Consider the following 22,642-nt stretch of genomic DNA (forward strand, 5'->3'; position numbering starts at 1 on the left):
TTTGCTTTGATGTTTACAAAGGATAGGAATTTCATGATTCAGATCTCCGTTCCATCTGCATTCTACTTTGTCTCCAAGCAGAAGACTTAAGCAAAGTTTAATTAAGGCAATTGAAGAACGGCTTCGAGTTCAGCAGGGTAACAAAAACGGAGAGGGTGGGGGGTGGGTCTTCTTTCTTTGCATGAAAGTAAAGTCATAGGAATGTCGTGGGGCACTCACCCTTGTTTTCTCTTCTGTGACAATGTTGCGCGGTGCCTTTCCCGAGTCACTCAAATGGCACCCATGGCCAGGCAACATTCTAGAAACACTGGTCACTGTTATTTTTTTTTTTTTTTAATTTATAGCCTTTTAAATTTAATCAAGCATACATAACTTGAAAAAGATCGGAAACAAACAAACAACAACAACAAAAAAAATCACCTAATTATACAATCAGATGTAATGAAAACATTAACTAATATTTGGTCCACAATTACAGAGATCAAGAAAGGAAATTTTCACAATTAGAAATACAATTCTATACTAGAGCAACGGCAATAGATAACCCAAGCTACAGCTGGATGGTAGGTCATTTATCATTGGACTGAGATTCCAACCTTTCTTTTGGTCCAATAAAATCTAAAAGCTGTTTGGGCTCAAAGAAAAGAAAATTCTTACTCTGATAGGTAATATAGCATTTTGCTGGAAATTTAACCAAAAAAGTAGCCCCTAGAGCTAGGACTCTTGGCCTCAGTGCCAAGAATTCCTTCCTTCGCTTCTGGGTTTTCTGAGCCAAATCTGGGAAAATTCTAACATTAGAGCCCACAAACTTGTCATTAATATGTCGGAAATACAAACGAAGACTATATTCCCTATCACTTTCCAAAGCCAATGTCAGCCACAAAGTAGTTCTGTCGGGTTATCACCTCAACGGAGCTTTCTAGAAATGAAGACAAGTTCATGTCCAAATTTTCTTTCAGATCTTCAACAGCTGTAAATTCCCCTTGAGGTTTCTTTAAAGTCAGATAGTAAAGCCCTCAGAATTGGAGGTAAATTTTCCAATGGAATGGAAAAAAACCTCTTGAAAATATTTTCTCGCCATCTCAACAGGTGAAATGACGGGACATTTGGGAAAATTCAAAAATCTTAAATTATTCTCTCTCAAAGAATTTTCAAAGTTCTCCAACTTAGGTGGTCACTGTTATTTATGCATGGCATTTCCCTAGTGCTAGGCAAAATAATGCCTTGCCCGTGCTAACGCGAGACCACGCCCAAGATATCAGACGCTTTGTCTGCACTGGAGCACCGTCTTAACCTATTCACCTTGTAACTGAACCCTAGCCGTACGTTATAGTTGCCTAGTTTGCTCATGAATGTGTATTTTTATTAGTCCACTTGGAAAGTTGCCTCATAATATAGAAAAGGGTCTCTGACATTGGTCTTTTAGGCAAGATTGATATTCTTATTGCCCTGAAATGGTGCCGCCATCTTAAATTCAGAAGTTAGGGTGAGGGGAAAAGGTTAAAGACACAATGTTTTAGTGAAAGTTCTGTGTTTCATCTTGTACTGTTCAAACAATGGAAAGCATACTTAAGTTTCTATTTTAGGCAACCATATCACCGAAAATAACATTGATATGGCAATTTAAACAAAAAAAAAAGTGCTGTTTAACAGCAGTCTTACAGAAACGGCTGGTCTCTCTATGACCACCCCATGTTAAGAATGCCAGATAAATATTACATTAACTAGTTGTTTAGCCCGTTACATTAACGGGTGCTAGCAGCCCTTCTCCCTTACTTTTACCTCCTCCCTGTCCAGCAGCACCCCCACCCATTCCCTGCTCCCCCTATATAGCAGTAGCCCTTCTCCTTTTATCTCCCTCTGTTCAGCATCACCCCATTTCCAGCTCCCCATATCCAGCAGTAGCTCTTCTCCTTTGCAGGAGCCCTTCTCCCTTCCTTTTACCTCCCCCCTGTCCAGCAGCACCCCTTCCCTGTTCCCCCTGTGCAGCAGTAGCCCTTCTCCCTTCTTTTTAAGTCTCCCCCTGTCCAGCAGCACCCATTGTCCAGCAGTAGGTCTTCTCCCTTCCTTTTACCTCTCTCCCCTCCCCCCCCCCGGTCTAGCAGCACCTCTTCCCTGCTTCCCCTATCCAGCAGTAGGCCTCCCTTCCTGTTGCCTCCCCCCCTGTCCAGAATCACCTCTTCCCTGCTCCTCCTGTACTGCAGCACCCCCTTACCTGCTCCCCCTGTCCAGTCCGGTGATCTCCAGCCATCAGGCTGGCTCCTGCAGGGAGTCTAGTTCCTGCCCAGTTCCCGCCAGGCGTGCGAACCTGCTCCGCCCCCTCCCGACCTGCCGGGAGTATTTTAATTCGACCCGACGGTTCCTGTTGAGGGAAGCACTCCTCACCAGACTAGCGGTGAACTCCAGCCATCGGGCCGACATCCACCTTGTCTTTTTTTTTTTTTTTAGTTAAAAGACGCGGCGGTGGCTCCTCTCATGATCCCCACCTGCGTCGGAAGTCTGACGCAGGCGGGGATCGTGAGAGTAGCCACCGCCGCGTCTTTCAAAGAATCATAAGCCGCGCATGCGCTCTTCCTATGTGTCGCTACAGCTCATGGAAAACCGGCGCACGCATAGGAAGTGCGCATACGCAGCTTACCATTTTATTATATTAGATAGATTGCTTTTTAATCAACAAGAGTTCTTTCTTCAGCACTGCAAAATAATGAATTCATCACTTGCTTATTTAAATGACTTAGAATAGCTCCATATGCCCCTAGCACGTACGATATGCTTGCTAAACCTCTTTGCAGTGGTACTAGGTACATTTCTTAATGAAAACCTTGCATGAAGCAATACGGAATTGCTAATTGCAAAAAAATGTATACAGAATGAGTTCACTCCATGGTATGAGGCTCTGATGGGAAGACTCAGGATCAACTCCAAAAAAATTTTTTTTTTCCTAGAAGAGCTGATAGAATGCACTCCAAGACTGAGTAGAAAAGACTAAAAATGCTAATTCATTTCCAGAAGGCATGGGATTAAACACAGAGGATAATAATAATAATAATAACATTTTATTTATAACCCGCTGTACCTTGAGAGTTCAGAGCAGTTTCCATCAAGAAGATCTGCCAGCCGCAGATGAAGTATATACAGAAATATAGCCATCAAATAACTAGAGCAGGGCTGCCCGAGTCCGGTCCTCGAGATCTACTGGCAGGCCAGGTTTTCTGGATATCCACACTGAACGTGCATGAGAGAGATTTGCATACCAAGAAGGCAGTGCAGGCCAATCTCTCTCATGCATATTCATTGTGGATATCCTGAAAACCTGGCCTGCCAGTAGATCTCGAGGACCAAACGTGAGCAGCCCAAAACTAGAGTTTGCTATACAAATTTATTATATACATAAGTCTTCACGGATCTTCTAAACATTGAGTAGGAGACTGAATTCAAAAATAAGTCACTTATAGTTTTACTCCAAACACCAGCCTGATAAGATAAAGTTTTACCCAGAAATCTTTTTAACGTTGGAAATGAGAATAGAGATTCCTCCCCCCCTCCCCCCCTTTACCGGGATGAGAACATGTAGGGAACAAAAAATGATTAGCGACACTTCATTTCAAAAACATCAGTACACAATGGAAGAATTAGTGCCTGGCAAGTTACAAGTACAATCATATCTACAGTATAAGTCCTAGTGGAAATACAGGTTCTCACTTAGCTAGGTTTGTATGGCAGACTACACTCTCTCCCTCCAAAACACATGGGCGACTAGTTGGATTCTCGTGGAATCTTAAGGCTGGAAATGAGAGAGGAGGGTTGGATGAGCCATTTGGGTTTTTCTGACTGTTGCTTACTATAAGGCCCTTTTACTAAAGCTTAGAGTGGTCTAATGGAATTAGTGCACACTAAGGCCCATATTATGTAAACAGCACCATAAGTTAGATCAAGGATGGGCAACGAGGGCCGCAATCCAGTCAGGGTTTCAGGATTTCCCCCAGTGAATATGCATGAGATCTATTTGCATGCACTGCCTCCATTGTATGCAAATGGACCGCATGCATATTCATTGGGGAAATCCTAAAAACCCGACTGGATTGCGGCCCTCGTTGCCCACCCCCGAGTTAGAAGTGGTAGGTACCTATATTGTGCCTATCGAAGCCTGACTTATTCATTTTAATTGGTTTTAATCGGTGTGGTAATTGACCACGCCATTTAAAACCAATTAAAATCTTGTTTTTAAAAAAATGTAGGCACTGAAATCGCACATACAGCAAGGTGCTTAGCAGTGCCTAAGGTCAAAATAAGCATGGTTTGCTCCTTCAGCTTGTCTGCGGTGTTCTTTGCTCACATGTTTAAAGACAATAGACTGTTTTCAGTCCAATTCTTTATATGTGAGGTTGCAAACCATTGGATCCCTAAGGAAGGCGTGTTCACCGAAAACACAGACCGTGTAGGGTCCGGTTGGATTTTTATCATTGTATTTTTTATCATTTGTACTTTTTTAATTGAATTTTCATGGTTTTATATGCCAGTGTTTAATAAATTATCTCCAGAACATCTGTATCCACAGTTTTTTGTTTTTGTTTTCATCGGTGGATTGTTTTCACTGTGGATCACTGGGTCTCCTCATTTTTCTTTGTTGGGCAGACTAGATGAGCCATTTGGCCTTTATCTGCCATCATGTCACAATGTTTCTATAACCATAAAGCCCTATGACCTCACAATGCAGGTGTAAAGAGCCTTAGCCTATAGGAAGAGGAGATGCAAATGTTAAGAGCCTTAGCCCACAGTTCTTCAACCACCGGTCCGCAGACCGGTGCCGGCCCGCAAAAAAATCTTGCCGGTCCGCAAAGGATTCGGGTCCCTGCCACAGCAAAAGGTGCCGGCGTCAGCTGACGTGCAACTTCCTGTTGCCGTCGCTATGCCGGCACTCCTGCCTTCCATCACCGACTCCTGTCTCCGCACCCCCAGACAAGCAGCGGCATCTCTGTGTGCTTTTAACTTCAGCACACAGCTGCCCCTAAGCAGTATTTTAGCGCAGTTTCGTGAGGCAGCCTCGGGGCCTTTGGTAGGCCAGCCCACATTGCATCATGGAAGGGAGGGGAAGGGGATACTGCTGACAGGGGAGAAGGGGAAGGGAAGAGAGTTACTGTTGGATAAGGGGAGGAAGAAAGGGAGAAGGTACTGTTGGACAGGGGCGGAGGAACATTGGAAGGAAACAGCTGGCAGGGAGATTAGAGGAGGGAAAGGAGTCAGGATGGAATGGAGAGATCAGATGAGGAAAGGGGAGAGACAAGAGGAATGGCAAAGTAGAGAGAGATTGATGCTGGGAAGGGGGGGTCAGATGAAAAATAAGGAAAGAGGGACAAAGATACTAGATCTGGTGTAGGAGAGAGGGGCATAGAAAGGACGCAGATACCACATGGGAGGGGGAGGGGTAGAGGGCAGACAGTGGATGGAAGAGGCAGATGCTGGATTGAAGAGACAGAGGGCAGATGCTGGATGGAAGAGAGTGAAAAGACGATGAAAGTAGAAACCAGAGATGACAAAAGGTAGAAAAAAATAATTTTATTTCTATCTTGTGATTAGAATATATCAGATTTAAAATATGTATCCTGCTAGAGCTGATATTAGACATAACTGGGGAGTGCAAAGCCCAGGCAGTGCGTCTTTAGCTTCCAGCTGGCTTAGGGCTCTCTCTGACCAGGAGGCAGTTGCCCTAGTTGCACTCCCCCTAACACCATTCCTGCCATGTGTAACTGTGGTATTCTATTAGCATGATATTTGTGTAGCATTCTGTAATAATTTGGCTTATTCAGTTTTCTTGATAGTAGAGGGGATATATGTGAAGGGGAGGGGAGATGGGGGTTTTGTTGATCCTTGCCCTGTATTATTTATATTTATAAAATGACAATTGTACAGAATATTGTTTCTTTTTATACTTTAATAAAATATGTTCAATATAAAATCATAACTATTTGAGGCTTGTGCGGATGGGATCAGATGATTAACGGGACCGAGCTCATGGGGACAGGGTGGCAATGGAATTTTTAAAAATTTCAGTCTTATTAGTTTGCCGGTCCACGAAATAATTATTTTATTTCCGCCGGTTCATAGGTGTAAAAAGGTTGAAGAACACTGCCTTAGCCAATAAGGAGAGAGATAATGGTTACTGCAGATGGGCATTTTTTTGCTACTTCAGCTTGTCTGCGGTGTTCTTTGCTCACAGATTTAAAGACAATAGACTGTTTTCAGTCCAATTCGTTATATGTGAGGTTGCAAACCACTGGACCCCTGAGGAAGGTGTGTTCGCCGAAACACGGACCGTGTAGGGTCCGGTTGGATTTTTACCACTGTATTTTTTATCATTGTACTTTTTTCATTGAATTTTCATGTTTTTATATGTCAGTGTTTAATAAATTATCTCCAGAACATCTGTATCCACAGTCATTGTTTTCACTGCGGATCATTGGGTCTCCCCATTTTTCTTTGTTAGGGGTAGAGATGACCTTAGGTGTCTCTAGGTGCAATTCTCCCAAAAACGTAGGTGCCAGTAATGTAGGCCTTTAAAATCTGGGGCTCCTCTTACGAAGCCGCGTTAGCAGTTTAACAACAGGCAGGTGGGGACCAATGATCCGAATGAACCTGCTCTATTGAACAATCCAAATGAAGTCAAAATTCTCCACAACAAAAGTCTTTAGTACAAGTTTCAAGTTCATTTAAAATTTGATAAAAGCACTCATAAAAAGAATTTCTAAGCGAAGTACATAGAAATGGTGCATACCAAACAATTAAAGTTAACAGACCTAACGAATAACGGATGATTTAGAAACAGAAACATGACGGACAAAGAAGGGTAGAACTACGTTTATAGGAGAGATAGCAATAATGGAAAAAGTAAAGGGTTTGGAGATATGATTGAAGTCTACAAAATCCTGAGTAGAGTAGAATGGGTACAAGTGAATCGATTTTTCACTCCATCAAAAATTATAATAGACTAGGGGACACTCGATGAAGTTACAGGGAAATATTTTTAAAACCAATAGGAGGAAATATTTTTTCACTCGGAGAATAGTTAAGCTCTGGAACCCGTTGCCAGAGGTTGTGGTAAGAGTGGATAGCGTAGCTAGAGTATGATCTGGTATATAAACCAAAAGATTGGATTGGATTGGACAAATTCCTGGAGAAAAAGTCCATACATAGAGGAAGCCACCACTTGCCCTGGATCGGTAGCATGGAATGCTGCTACTCTTTGGGGTTCTGGAATCTTTTGTTACTCTTTGGGATTCCAGAATCTTGCTATTCTTTAGGATTCCGCATGGAATGTTGCTACTCTTTGGGTTTTGGCCAGGTAATAGGGACATGGATTGGCCACAGTGAGAATGGGCTACTAGGTTTGATGGACCATTGGTCTGACCCAGTAAGGCTGTTCTTATGTTATCTTATGTTATGTTCGAGGAGGTGGTGTAGGGCAACGCAACCAAAGAGGATGCCGTTTATAGACTAGTATGTAGTGCTGGGATCTGTGCCCCACTTTTGGGCATGAAGATTTATACCCAGTGAAAACTGGTGAAAATCCTCATGCATAACTTAAGTACACATCTCTTGAACGCCTTACCACACTACATCCGCAATGAAAGTTTGCTTTCAAGATTCAAGGCACAACTTAAAGCTTATTACTTCTCGCAGGCCTTCTATTCAGAATACAACAGAGCAGATTAATAAAAAAATAAACCAAGATAAATAGGGACTCCTTTTTATCCTTTTCCCTTTTCCATACCTAACATAAGAACATAAGAATTGCCGCTGCTGGGTCAGACCAGTGGTCCATCATGCCCAGCAGTCCGCTCACGCGGACATCAGAGAAAGGGCGGGACCGCCGGAAGAGGAAGCAGCTGGGCTCACTGGAATCCGGAAACAAGGTAGACAGCTTCTCCATGGGGGAGGGGGGGGAGGCTGTGGGGGTGCGAGCGGTTCTTCGGGTGGGAGTGCAAGCGGTCCATCGGGGTGGGAGTGCGAGCGGTGGGGGTGCGAGCGGTCCTTCCGGATGATGAATCGGGTGTCGGGGGGGGCATCAGGCTTTCAGGGTGGGGACAGGACTTCAAGGGGGAGAGGAGAGTCGGGGTGGCCGAAAGTAGAGTCGGGGTGGCCAGAGGAGAGTCGGGGCAATGAATGGAAAGTCGGGGCGGGTGAAAGGATAGTCGGGGCAGCCAGAGGAGAGTCGGGGCAGCATGCACGGTATACCCGTGAGCGCGGTATATAAAAATTTATTTACATAAATTTGTGTTTCCCGCGCGCTATACCCGTGTGCGCGTTTTACACGGGTGCGCGTTATCTACGTGAAAATACGGTAGTTCAAAAAATTATTCTTAATAACAGATGAATATTTGTGATAGAATTAAGTGGGTTGCTTTTGTTTTTTATGTTCAAAAAATTTTTATTGGTTTTGTGGGTTTTAATGTGATTATGTGACATTCCTGAGAATGCCCAGCTGCCCTTGATGTAAGGTGCTATGAACACTTAGGCCCTCTTTTACTAAGGTACTAATCGATTTAGCATGCAATAAATGCCAACACGTGCATGTTAGTCTATGGACGTGTTGGCATTTAGTGCACGCTAATTCAATTAGCGCATGCTAATGGGTTAGCACCTTAGTAAAAGAGATTGATGAGATGACAGGTTATAAATGTAATATGTAATACATAATGTAATGTAATTATCACTGGGCTGGATTTTTAGCTGGTACAGCGATGGTCCTTATAACGCAGTGGTCTCAAACTCAAACCCTTTGCAGGGCCACATTTTGGGATTTCAAGGTACTTGGAGGGCCTCAGAAAAATAGTTCATGTGTTATTAAAGAATTGACAATTTTGCATGAGGTAAAACACTTCATAGTTTATAAATCTTTCCTTTTGGCTAAGTCTTAATAATAATTTTGTAATTTATAGCTAAAGAGACAAATGATCAAGAAACTGTTTTATTTTACTTTTGTGATTATGATAAACATACCGAGGGCCTCAAAATAGTACCTGACGGGCCGCATGTGACCCCCGGGCCGCGTGTTGAGACCACTGTTAGAACGTATATTTGGCACTGCTATCCGAACAGATAATAGTGCTAAATGTTTGCATAGTGCTGTCACTCTGTTAACACTATTTCAATGGCCAGATAACAGAGTATTTTTTGGAAGGGTTACAGAACAAATCTTCAAATCTATGCTATATTGTAAAAAAAAAAAAAGTATAGTTCAAAACCACAAGATCGTCCATCAAGTCCACCAAATCAAGTCAAAGAGACAGTAGTACACTAGAGATTTTTTTAAAAAACAAACCACATTTTACTACTTATCCATGGTCCGGGGCCTTTACAGTCACCAACAGAGCATCGCCAGAAAAATCCCAAACTGGAACAGGACCTTTCAAGCATGAGATTAAATTAAAATTCCAAGAGTCCAACAAATCCGACCAATTTAGAGCTCTTTTAAAAAGCCGCGGTAGAGGTTTGCAACATAGGCCAGCAAGGTAAACGCTCCAGTGCTTATAGGAACTCTATGAGCCTTGGAGCATTTACGTCGCCGGCCCATGATAGAAACCTCTACCACAGCTTTCTAAAAGCCAGCGTTAGTATTTTATAAATTACTGTCAATGTTTCTATGGGCTTTTCTATGGGGTCCTTTTAATAAGGTGCACTGATTTAGTGCACGCTAAATGTTAAGGTGCCCATAGGAATATAATGGGTGTCTTAGCATGCGCTAAATCAGTTAGAACACCTTGATAAAAGGACCCCTATGTTATAGTCAGAAAAGGAAATCCAATTACCGTAATACTATAAACCACTGTTACCATAAAATATACAAGTGTAATTAGCAAATCGAGAGGAGGTGCATTTATGTTACATGAGGGAATATTAAATAAATCCTACAATTTACAATTTCATTAATACCACAGACCAACAAAAGTATAAATACCACGTCGTCAACTCAATCTGCAAATGCTGTATATGGAATTAACATATACTGATTGATGCTAACCTTTTCTTGAAAGGGTAGAGGTTGCTTTTTCTAAGCACAGACTGTTGACAATACATCTTTGGAAATATTTTTTTCAGAAACTCATTCTTAGGAAATCCGGTTATCCATGAAATTTCAATGTAAACTAAAATAAAATTCACTGTGGAGCTCTTTTACAACACTGAGAAGGTCTGAGAAGATAGTTTGTGGGATTGTTTAGAGCAGGGGTGTCCAACCTTTTGGCGTCCCTGGGCCGCACTGGCCGAAAAAAATGTTTCTGGGGCCGCACAAATGCGCAAACGCTGCAGCAAGACAGAGGAGGGAGCCGGCAAGATGGTAAACACCCAGGGGCAGCAGAGGAAAACACTTCATCGCCCTCGACCGGGGCTGCACAAAATACTTCATGGGGCCGCAGATTGGACACCCCTGATTTAGACCTTTCAGGTCTGGTGCTGTCCATCTATAGGCACTTGCCCGGGGCTAAAAAAGAATTGAAGGGTTGATTAAGCCTGTTCTGAGGTTACCTTATAGTTCTTAATTTTTCTATGTATGTTTAGAGTCAATCTCCAATATACACAAAAATCCTACTATAGGGAATTATCCAGAGAATGGAGGATTATGGGTCTCAGAAACTAGCCTGGCTAATGAATTAAATCCAATACCAGGTTTCAATGGTTCAAAGTTTCCATCACTGACCCTCTGGCCTCCTGCTCCTATTTTTATAAGTTTTTTCAAACGCTGACATTATATGTGTGTATTATCGATCAAAAATCACTTATCTTAAAAAAAGCAGAGTTGCTGCCAAGCCCGACGGGGACCCGTTTCACCATTTACATGGCTATTCCAAGGGTTCTCGGGACGCTCTGCCAATTTAATTATGCGTACCGCCTTACTTAGGGCCAGTATACCGCAAAACGGGTTCCCGTTGGGCTTGGCAGCAACTCTGCTTTTTTTAGCATTCAGTGTGCTAATCTTTAGCATGCGCTAAATCAGTTAGCGCACCTTAATAAAATGACCCCCCAATATTAAAATAAAAATTGTTGCAAAGTACCCTAAACTATTTGATCCTACTTCATCTCATTTTTCAAAAAAAATTTTAAAAAAATTTGAATAGATTATTTTTCAGGTAATACTTTGCATTGTTTATTCTTTATTTTTCAAAACATTTCCATATTCCAATTCAATCACAAAATAATAATTCTCCTATAAAAGACAAAGGAGTCATTATACAGAATGGGCTCCTTTTACTAAGGTGTGCTTATGGATTTAGGTTAGAGAATGGCACGGGGGACATATTTTTCCCCGTCTCCGCAGGAACTCAATTTCCCCATCCCATTCCCGTGGGTTTTGTCACTATCCCTGTCCCTGCCCCATTCCTGTAAGCTCTGCCTTAACCGCACAAGCCTCGAACACTTATGATTTTAAAGTGTTTCAAGCCCATGCAGATGAGGACAGAGCTTAGGCATTGGTGGAATGAGGCATTATGACATCACAATCTGAGCTCTAAAATGTTGCTACTTAGGATTTTAAAGGGTTTGAGGCTTGTGCAGATGAGGACAGAGCTTAGGCATTGGTGGAATGAGGCATTATGACATCATAATCTGAGCTCTAGAATGTTGCTACTTAGGATTTTAAAGGGTTTGAGGCTTGTGCAGATGAGGACAGAGCTTAGGCATTGGTGGAATGAGGCATTATGACATCACAATCTGAGCTCTAGAATGTTGCTACTTAGGATTTTAAAGTGTTTGAGATTTGTGCAAATGAGGACAGAGCTTGCAGGAATGGGGCAGAACAGTAAAAGAACTTGCGGGGATGAGACGGGAAAATTAGTTTCCACGGGGACGGGGAAAATTAGTTTCCACGGGGACGGGGAAAAATTTGTCCCCTTGTCTTTCTCTACTTGGGAGAACAGTATAGAAAACTGAATAAATAAATAGTGCAGCAAGTTTCAGCCTCTGATACCAAGATTGTGACATCATAATGCCTCATTCCACCAATACCTAAGAGCCAACTTCATCACTGATGTCACAATGGGTCGATTGTCTTATACTTGGCTCACTTTTACTACATTTTGATTTCTAGAGTGATGCCGTGTAGAGAATGACATGGGGACAAATTTTTCCTGGCAGCAACTCAATTTCCCCCGTTCTGTCCCATGAGTTTTGTCGCTGTCGCTGTCCCTGCCCTATTTCTGTAAGCTGTGCTTTAACTGCACAAGCCTCGAACATTTGTGATTTTCAAGTGTTTGAGGCTTGTGCAAATGAGGACAGAGCTTGCAGGAATGGGGTAGGGACAGGAAAAGAACTCACGGGGACGGTGAAAAATTTGTCACCGTGTCATTCTCTAGTAGAGGTTTCTACTGTGGGCCGGTGAGGTAAATGCTCCGACGCTCATAAAATTCCTATGAGCGTCGGAGCTTTTACTTCGCCAACCCATGGTAGAAACCTCTACTGCGGCTTTGTAAAAGGAGCCCTAAGTCCATTAGCCGAACCTCAGAACCTCAGGCCTTGCATTGAAGAACACATATTTAATACTACCCCTGGTTCTCTGAAAACAATAAAACAAATGTAGAACTTATCCACCAAAGACTTTCCTTTTCTCTTCCTATACAAAAATATCTATCCATAGCAATTTTCAGAGGGAATCGGTGAAGAGTAAAGGGAGGTACAACCAAAGTGCTAACTTTCCAAAAGCCCTTCATGGCTAAATTTTATCTCTGAGGGCTTGTTTTCCTCAAATACACTGGGTTTAGACACTATTCAGAGAATATGTTCCATAACACACATTGCACACTCTATTGCCAGGTGAATCTGATGTTAAGCTCTGGAACGCGTTACCAGAGGATGTGGTAAGAGCGGATAGGGTAGCTGGTTTTAAGAAAGGTTTGGAAAAGTTCCTGGAGGAAAAGTCCATAGTCTGTTATTGAGAAGATATGGGGGCCACTGCTTGCCCTGGATCGGTAGCATGGAATGTTGTTACTCTTTGGGATTCTAGAATCTTGCTTACTCTGAGATAATGGAATGTTGCTACTTTTTGAGTTTTGGCCAGGTACTAGTGACCTGGATTGGCCACTGTGAGAACGGGCTACTGGGCTTGATGGATCATTGGTCTGACCCAGTAAGGCTATTCTTATGCTCTTATGTGTGCCAAGTATAGGACAATCAAGCCACTGTAACCTCACTGATGAGGCTGGCTCTGAGGCACTGTGGAATTATGACATCACAATCTAGAATGTTGCTCTCATTGGGGTTCCGGAATCTTGCTATTCTTTGACATTCTTTTGGAATGTTACTACTCCTTGGGTTTTGGCCAGATACTAGGGACCTGGATTGGCTATCGTGAGAATGGGCTACTGGGCTTGATGGACCATTGGTCTGACCCAGTAAGACTATTCTTATGCTCTTACATGTGCCAAGTATAGGACAATTAAGCCATTGTAACATCACTGATGAGGCTGGCTCTGAGGCACTGTGGAATTATGACATCACAATCTAGAATGTTGCTCTCATTGGGGTTCCGGAATCTTGCTATACTTTGAGATGCTGGAATGTTGCTACTCTTTGGGTTTTGAGCAGGTACTAGGGATCTGGATTGGCCACCATGAGAACGGGCTACTGGGCTTGATGGACCATTAGTCTGACCCAGTAAGGCTGTTCTTATGTTCTTATTTATAGCAACAATAAGGAAAATAGTGAGTCTCAGCAGAGAGCATGATACAGCAGCCAAAATGATTTGAGTATTTACAGAGCATTGCTAGCCTAAGGAGGGGCATATGCACAGGCTTCTTTCAAAAGACGATTAATTCTTAATTGATTTTCTGAGCCTAGCTTTGTTTTTAGTCATGATTAGATATTTTATCACAAAAATGCAGAACCCAAACGAGCCTAAACGTTCTCTACTAGGTTTGACTTTATGAAAAGAGCCAGCCTCCGAGGCCTAACTTAATGAGATGCTGCAACTTTTAAAGAAAGAGGTGAGATAATTTTAACAGACAGGCCCACAACGAGTTTATTTATTTAGAAAGTTGTTAAATAGTGTCTGAGAATTCAAATATTCGGTGTTGACATTGTACAGAGCTGGCCGGAAGCCAGGAGTCAGCCCTCCAGTGAGATCCAGCAAACAAGGAATTCAGGATTTTACTCCTTTCACTTTAACTCAAGATGTGCAGAAAGGCATTAGTTCTACCCACAGCAATATTTGAATCATAGGCAAATAGCGCAGCTCTTGCCTGTGGGAACTTCAAAGGCTTCTAAGTGTGTTTAGTTTTTTAGTGCTGGATCCGTAGCAGTAAGTCACACTTTGAAAAGTTTTGTAAACAAATTCTTCCCCTTGCTTGAACTTTGTCGTCAGCTTAATGTGCAGCTGCATACAATGTTAATTATAAACGTCACTACTAATTTTGCATAACACCACAAATGAACATTGCTTTCTTAAAAGCTAAACTGTTCTGGTTTGTTTTAATGGCCCCACAGACTCCCAGTTTAGACAGGAACCTTTGGCTTCAAAGAGGCAATAGAGCTAATTAACCCAACCTCGGCATAAAAGATATGATAATTCCATGGAAGCCCGACATACTGATTCCCTGGGAAAGAGGCTGCCACCCTAATAGGATTGATAGAACACAGACTGGACCAGCTTCATGGGTCCCCATCTCCCTCTTCAGGCATCAGAATATATTTCAAGACACACATTCCAAAAATAAATGTCACAGGAAAAATAGCAACCAGCGGACTGCCCTTGAGGTTGGGAGCAGAAAGTACTAGCCCCCAAGAAGGGAGCTTTGAAGCCCAGAGGCAATATTGCTGCCAACCCCGAGTACATATTTCATCTATCAATAATTGGAACGAGGAAGTCCATTAGTTGAGATGGGGTCCCATGTTGCCATATCTTCCTACCTTAGGGCCAGACATGATATATTGACTAGTCAATAGTTTCATGAGCTGCCACCTGGTAAACAGACATGTAATACCAATATCTATCTCCTTTTCACTCTATCTTCTCATTCTCTCTTTTTTTTATTCAAACCTACTCCCCAGCTTGCTTAAGTGATTTTCTTAATTAAAAAGGTTTGTGCTCAGCTCTCTAAACTCCAGTAAAACGTTTGGGTCAGAAAGGAATTAGGAAAATTCCAAAACAAATGTTTCAAAAAGGGTCAATTAGGGTGTAAAATTAGCTAGGAAATAAAGACCTAGGTAGGGCACCTTAGCTCAGGAAACCATTCCCACCCCTACCTCCCTCTCCAAACCCATCTTGTAAAAATGGCAATGAGTTCAGGCGTGAGGAAGGCAATTAAGCCAAACGAAATGACATAAAAACAGATTCAAGCTATTTTGAAGACTAGGAGGAAGCAGCAGATCTTAGGTTTTACGTTTTGTTTTTTTTATAAAGCGCAGGCGAGGGAAGGAGGGAGGGAGTCAGTGTCATCAAGCAGGCTGAAGCTTAGGAAAATACAGATCACTGCAAAGATCAATACAAGAGTTATGGAAGGACACGATAGTGTCATGTGACCTTTCAAGCAAATGGACTTGTACATTAAAGACCAGGGAAGTCATAACCATACCATTTGAGTACCCTTTCCCATGGCCCGACAAATGCGCACAGGAAAATAGCACCCAGTCAGTGGATACTATTTTGTCTTTTTGAGGGTTACAAAGTAACCCTCTTTTTTGAGGGGGTGGGGACCCCCTCCCCGCCACTACACTTAAAATATTCACTTGGTATCTAGTATTACTGGGTCAGACCAATGGTCCATCAAGCCCAGTAGCCCGTTCTCATGGTGGCCAATCCAGGTCCCTAGTACCTGGCCAAAACCCAAGGAGTAGTAACATTCTAGAAGAATTTAGATGAGTGCAATTGACGGGGCGCAATTGTCCTGCATGCACTTGTTGGTGCATGCATTTGGCAGGACGTGATTGACGGGGCGCAATTGTCCTGCGTGCATTTGTCGGTGCATGCATTTGGCAGGACGCGATTGATGGGGCACAATTGTCCTGCATACATTTGTCAGTGCGTGCATTTGGCAGGACACGATTGACGGGGCACAAATGTCCTGCGTGCATTTGTCGGTGCATGCATTTGGCAGGACGCGATTGACGGGGCGCAATTGTCCTGCGTGCATTTGTCGGTGCATGCATTTGGCAGGACGTGATTGATGGGGCACAATTGTCCTGCATACATTTGGCAGTGCGTGCATTTGGCAGGACACAATTGACGGGGCACAATTGTCCTGCGTGCATTTGTCGGTGCATGCATTTGGCAGGACGCGATTGATGGGGTGCAATTGTCCTGCGTGCATTTGTCGGTGTGTGCATTTGGCAGGACGCGATTGATGGGGCGCAATTGTCCTGTATGCATTTGTCGGCGCGTGCATTTGGCAGGACCCGATTGATGGGGTGCAATTGTCTTGCGTGCATTTGTCGGTGCATGCATTTGGAAGGACGCGATTGATGGGGCGCAATTGTCCTGCGTGCATGTCGGTGTACCCCCTTTTCTGTCTAAATGATCTGTTTTAAGTGAGAGTGAATTTGAGAATTGCACCAAAAGAGCAAATATTCACTCTATTTCACTGATGCCTCTTCTATTTTTAAATCCATAACTGAGCACTTGTGAAACAAAGAAGTACCCCCAGACCACTTTTTTGTTTTTGTTCCTTTCCTTAATAATAATAATAATAATAACTTTATTCTTATAGACCACAAGACTACAATAGTTCGAGGTGGTTTACAGCAAGAGAAACTGAACAGTCAGTTATATGTACAAATCATAATAAATACATAACATAGGGGTCCTTTTATCAAGCTGCAGTAGGGGTTTAACGCACGGAATACCGCGCGTTAAGCCACCTGCCGCGCTAGTTGCTAACGCCTCCATTGACGAGGCGTTAGTATTTTGGCTTGCCGCAGGGGTTAGCGCGTGATGAAATGTCCAACGCGCTAACCCCACTAGCGCACCTTGATAAAAGGAGCCCATAGTAACATAGTAGATGACGGCAGATAATGACCCGAATGGTCCATCCAGTCTGCCCAACCTGATTCAATTTAAATTTTTTTAATTTTTTCTTCTTAGCTATTTCTGGGCAAGAATCCAAAGCTCTACCCAGTACTGTGCTTGGGTTCTAACTGCCGAAATCTCCGTCAAAACCGACTCCAGCCTATCCTCCCCCAAACGGCCGTATACAGACCGTGTAATTCTTCCCATTGCTGGCCTTAGTTCAATATTTAATATTATTTTCTGATTCTAGATCCTCTGTGTTCATTCCACATAATAGGGGCTCCTTTTATCAAGCCGCACTAGTGGTTTAACGTGATAGCACGCACTAAACCGCCAGACGCACTCTTGAGCAGGTGGTAGTTTTTGGCCAGCGCAGGGGTTAGCGCATGATGAAAAGTCGCGCACGTTAATCCCGCTAGCGCGGTTTGATAAAAGGAGCCCTAGGTTTGTACAATGATTGGTTTACTTTGGTTAACTGAATGCAAAAGGTTTTTTAGTTTTAATATTTTAAGTTTTCTCATTACTGCCACCTAAAATTTTATTGATCCTCTTTCTTTTTATTTTTTTGTCTCTGTGCTTCGCATCTTCACAAGTATTTTTTTTTTTTATAATACTTGAAAGATTTGTCTAATCTTAATTTGTCTCCATTTATAAACGCTTATGTGTGAGAGAGACACCAACACAAATAGTCTGCATGTGGCTTGTGATGCTGCCAATGGGATTTGTCCCCCGATCTGATCAATTTAAGTACCCAGACTTTGCAGTTCTGCTGACCATACTGATGGTACTCCGAGCCTAACAGACTTCCATAGATTACATGAATTCAGCACTATTCAGATCTGGAGGATCATTTGAGGGGACGGGAGGAAGAGTCTGCGATACAAGAACATTATAATGGAGAACTGAACTTGAGCAAACAATACAGGTACCTGTCACTTGTATTTCAGAGTATAAGCCCAACACTGGTCACTTTGTAAGTTGCATACCCTCTGACAACCCTAATATCCACTTATTTTTCTTGTAGAAATATGTAAATAACTTAGCAAGGAAACCGACAGAGAGTGTTAAAGAATTATTGCATTACCCCCAAGTTTAAGGCTAACGGCAGTATTACGGTACTTCTGAAGATCACCTTTCCCTCTGGCTATTTGAGAAATGCTATACTGTATGATAGATGTGTGTATGTATATGCATACACACTCTCCTATAGATCCATGTGTGGGGAGGAGGGGTGATTAACTGAGTGAGTCCTGGTTTTAGCCATAATAGACATGAAATTAAGATTCAGCACTCCATCTCCACAGTTGCAATAGAGTAAAGCCTGGTCTGGCTCAGAATCTCCTCCTACAAATGGACCTGTATGGCCACTATTTTTTTATATATATACATGTATTAAAAAAATAAAAAAAAAAAGTTGCACATTTACTCATTATTTAAATCGAATTAAGAAAAGAGATCCTGATCTCTGCCATGTGTTCTCTTCAGAGACCTAGTTTCCCTATTCTTTCAAAGCACTGAAACAAATTATTAACACTTTTGTTTTTTCTATCAAACTCAAGAGTGCGTAAAAATGTTTTAGTTTCATGTTTATACGATGTGCCAAGAGCAATAAAGAGGCAGTGAGCTAAAGGTAATGGTGGAGGAATGGCAAATAAACAGCTTCTCCGAAGCGGCCTGGGCAAACACTTCACTTTCCAAAAACAAATACTGGACAGAGGCTTCGGATAGGCAAATAAACTTGCTAACAGGGATTTTCAGCCGGGACTTTCAAGACCTGGATTTGCAGCAAATCAGAGGCGTGGGGAATGATGAGTTGGCTATGGGAGATGATTGAGGAATTCTGGGGGTACCATCGCTGCCTGTAACACACTGGAGCACTAAAGCCTAAAAGTGCTAAGATGGTCCCATTCTGAGTCTTTAACATACTGAATGACGGCAGATAAAGACCCGAATGGTCCATCCAGTCTGCCCAACCATACATGCCCTATAACCAGGGCAGGATTAATTTGTCGAGGGCCCCTATGCACACCCCCTGCCCCGCCCCACCATGCGCCCAGGCAGAAACAGGAAGCTGCGTCAGAGGGAAGCTTTGGGCAAGCAGCACCGCTTGCACAATTACAGTTCCCGTTGCCTTTCTTACCCGCATTGCTTGCTCGTCTTACTTTCCGTCGATGGGGGGGGGGGGCGCTGCGTTTCAGATCGGGGTGGGGCCCGCATTGCCGATCGATGCTGGAGGGGTTCATCACCGTTTGGAAAAAACAATGTTGATGCCTTCCTTCATCGGGCCCCCCTGACCATTTCGGGCCCTAGGCACGTGCTTACTTGGCCTATTGGTTAATCTTGCCCTGCCTATAACGAGGTAATTGGGTGGCAGCCATGGAATACTTTTTTTTTTAAAGAATACACTTTGATGAATCAAACAAAAATCTCTCTTTGCACAGAATACAGAACCAGGCTTTTTAGTAAATGTCACTTATTTTTGCATAGACATCTGTGCAATTGCAAAGCGACATTATAAAACAATCTGGTTACCCCCCCCCCCCCCCCAGAATAAAAAGGCTTGGTGTAACAGTGTTGTAGCCATCCTACTGTTTTATTCCTGTTCCCCACCCCCAACTATTGTAAAACCTGACGGTGTCCAAAATAGCTCAGTAGGCTTTTTTTATATACTGTATATATATATATATATATATATATATAAAGTGTTGCCGAAAATAATTCCCAGGTGTTTCAGTGCGACTTTCCCTCAGGTGGTCGAATAAACTGGAAATAAGAGTCCTAAAAAACAGTGAAACCTTTAAATCATAGTGAAACAGAATCTCGGAGAAGGCAAGAGAAGAAATGTTTTCTTCCCCACCCCACCCCCACCCCCCTTGTCTAATTAGAATCCAAAAATGGCCATGATTGGGAAGATGAATGGGTAGAAAGAAGGAGAAACACAAACTATTTTTAGGTTTGATCTTGGGTTGGGAGGTTTGCAACCTGAAAGAAGGGATCTCCCTTCCCCGTCCTAATACTGAAAAGGAGCTGGAAGATGGGACAAGTTATCTTGTGCTGAATTACAAGGATCATCTCACCAGGTCCCCCTTCCACTTGCTCTGAAACTGACTGGTCGTTTGAGGGAAAAGGAAATATTTCTCAAAAGTGCAAAAAAAAAAAATTAAATTAAAAAAATTCGGAGCTTGGTCTCTTGATTTCCTTTCCCCCTTGTAAAGTGAAGTAAGGAAAGGAGGGAGAACCTTTAGAAGACGATCTAATCTATAATGTGGGGACCCCCCTCCCCCACTATACAACCAGCCCTGTGTTTGTCACTGAACTCACCCAACCCATCGATTTCAAGCTGGTGCCAAATTTAAAAAAAAACACAAAACAAAAAACTTGGTGACCTTGGGGTTCACCGATACCATAGCCCCGATTGGACCGAATGCACAAACGAATGCGCACAATTGGTTTTAATTGAAACCGAACTTTTTCTGGCCCGTAAGATTCGAGGAAACAAAAACTCTTATTTCGCTCGATAAAACTTTTGCGCGCCTTGGAAGCCAAGCTCGAGGTCCGGCTGCAAAATGGAAGCCTAGGCTCTCTCCGAAGGATTCTTTAAAGGCAGAAGCAACACCACAAAGAAATCAAAGACTTTAAATAAAATCAAATCGCACGAAGATCCAATTTAAAACAACAGAGTGGTCATTTACCGAAGAATGCATGAAACGAAACTGCCCGAAGATAAGTTTGAAATTGGATCAGATCTTGCAGGCTACAAGGGTCGCGCTAAGATTTCTTGTTTTCATACATCGATTACAATTTAGGAACGCACTTTTTTCCTTTTTTTTTCCATGGCTATGTTACCTAGCATATGCTATTCAGCTAAAACATTCCATGATTTTACATATTAAAACTCTGCATTACCAGAACAGCTAAGGCAGAAATATATTGTGGCCTTACAAGCCCACAGAGACCAAAGCATTTAACTCTCCCATTCCAAAAGAACGCGGATGCGTTCAGGTGAATCATGTAAGAAATTCACACAACATAAAGCCTAATTTTAGTCCAGCTTCCCTCCTCCCTGCCCCCCCCCCCAAAAAAAAAAAAAAAACAACAACAAAAAACAGTAGGTTTTAATATCTGGGTAACACATTTTAAATATACAGCATCATCTCTACAGTAAATATGGATTCTTTTTTTTAAAAAACCCTATCGAATTAATGTTATTTGATTAGAATAAACACCGAGATCTCGCGAATTCTCACACATTCCAAACGCAATAAAAATCCCCGGGCGGGCCGGCGGGGCCACTCGAAAGAGTTTGCACGCTGCCAACCGGATAGAACGATCCGACGGTCCCCGATTTTTCCTGCATATAAACCTCGATTTAAGAAGCAGCAGCGCTACCCCCGGCAAGGCTCTCCCAATTCAGCCCGGAAAGTTCTGGACCCCTCCCCCCTCCTCCGGGGCTACAGTTATTGCTGGAGTCCGATCGCTGCCCCCTGTCCCGCGACAGAAACCACCGAGAAACGAGTGGGACTCGCTGGCCGAGCCCAGAGCCTCACTCCACAGCCCCCCTCCCCCCCCCCTCCGATCCAGCAGAGAGCCCACAGCGCCCACTATAGCTAGGCCCGGCACCTCGCAGCCTCCGTTCGTTCTGCCACCCACCCAACTTTTCCCCAACTCCTTCCCGGCGCCCCGGCTGCGTTCCCGTCTCGGGGCGACCCGGCACCGTCCAGAGGTGGAAGCATTGCAAAAGATTGCACATCTGTGCAAGACGGCAGAGAGCACAAAAAGTCATAGAAAGGGAGATTGCACCTACTTGTGGCCAGTTTCCTTGCCCTGCCTTTGGATCTCATGGTGCCAGTTCTGCGGTGGCTGGTGAGACGGGGCTTTTTTTTTTGCCTCGGATTTCTCTTTTCTTTTTTTTCTTTTCTTTTTTTTTCCTTCTATCCCTCTGTCTCTCTTTCACTCTCTCCCCTTCTCTCAATCCGGACTCGCTATCTCTCCTGCATTGTCAGTTTGGACACCTTCGCACATGCGCACTTGCCCGCCATCGCCGGGCCGCCAAAAAAAAAAAGTTTGCAGCGATTTATCACTTTGATTTCAGATTTTGGCAGATAGCAATCGGGGACCTTCTTCTCCCCCCTTGCAAACCTCGGCTGGGCAATTGAGTCGGAAAGGAAACACTTATTTCCGGTTTTGGCACATAGGATTATCCACAAAAAAAAGTGGATGAGAAAAAACAAAAAAAAAAATGCTGTAAAGCTTTAGAGATCAGAAGAATCCTGTTAGATTTCATTATAGCAGCTCTTAATGCCACAAGTTCTAAGTGGACTCCATAACTATGTCTATTCGGTTATTCGTTTGGGGTTTTAACCAGCAATATTTGGATTAAAAAAAAAAAAAAAAAAGTAAGAATAATCTTGCCATTCAACTTTCAATTTTATTTGATTTTCTGCATCAACTAGGAAATTTTATTCATGTCAGAAAAGCTTGCCCCAATTTCAGACGGAGCCATTTTAAATCCCACTGTCCCAGCTCCAACTAAAAGATTTGCCAATCAGAGCGCGCGCATTTAAAGGGGGAATTTTCAGTAAGGGACGGCTGAGCTCAAGGTCGGAATCAATGCAGACCACATATGGATTTTCCTCTGGTCCAACCTCTTTGCAG

General features: G+C 43.0%; 1 protein-coding gene across 1 annotated transcript in view; it reads right to left on the reverse strand.

The window, feature by feature from the left end:
* MECOM (MDS1 and EVI1 complex locus) overlaps positions 1 to 22,035 on the reverse strand; it is a 759,237-nt gene extending 737,202 nt beyond the window's left edge. Inside the window, exon 1 of the mRNA XM_033957747.1 lies at positions 21,792 to 22,035. Coding sequence (XP_033813638.1) covers positions 21,792 to 21,828 — 37 coding nt within the window. The 5' untranslated portion in view covers positions 21,829 to 22,035. The remainder of the gene's footprint in view (positions 1 to 21,791) is intronic.
* Between the last annotated feature and the right edge of the window lie 607 nt (positions 22,036 to 22,642).

This window comes from Geotrypetes seraphini, chromosome 9, assembly GCF_902459505.1.
Source record: "Geotrypetes seraphini chromosome 9, aGeoSer1.1, whole genome shotgun sequence".
NCBI classification, from domain to species: Eukaryota; Metazoa; Chordata; class Amphibia; order Gymnophiona; family Dermophiidae; genus Geotrypetes; species Geotrypetes seraphini.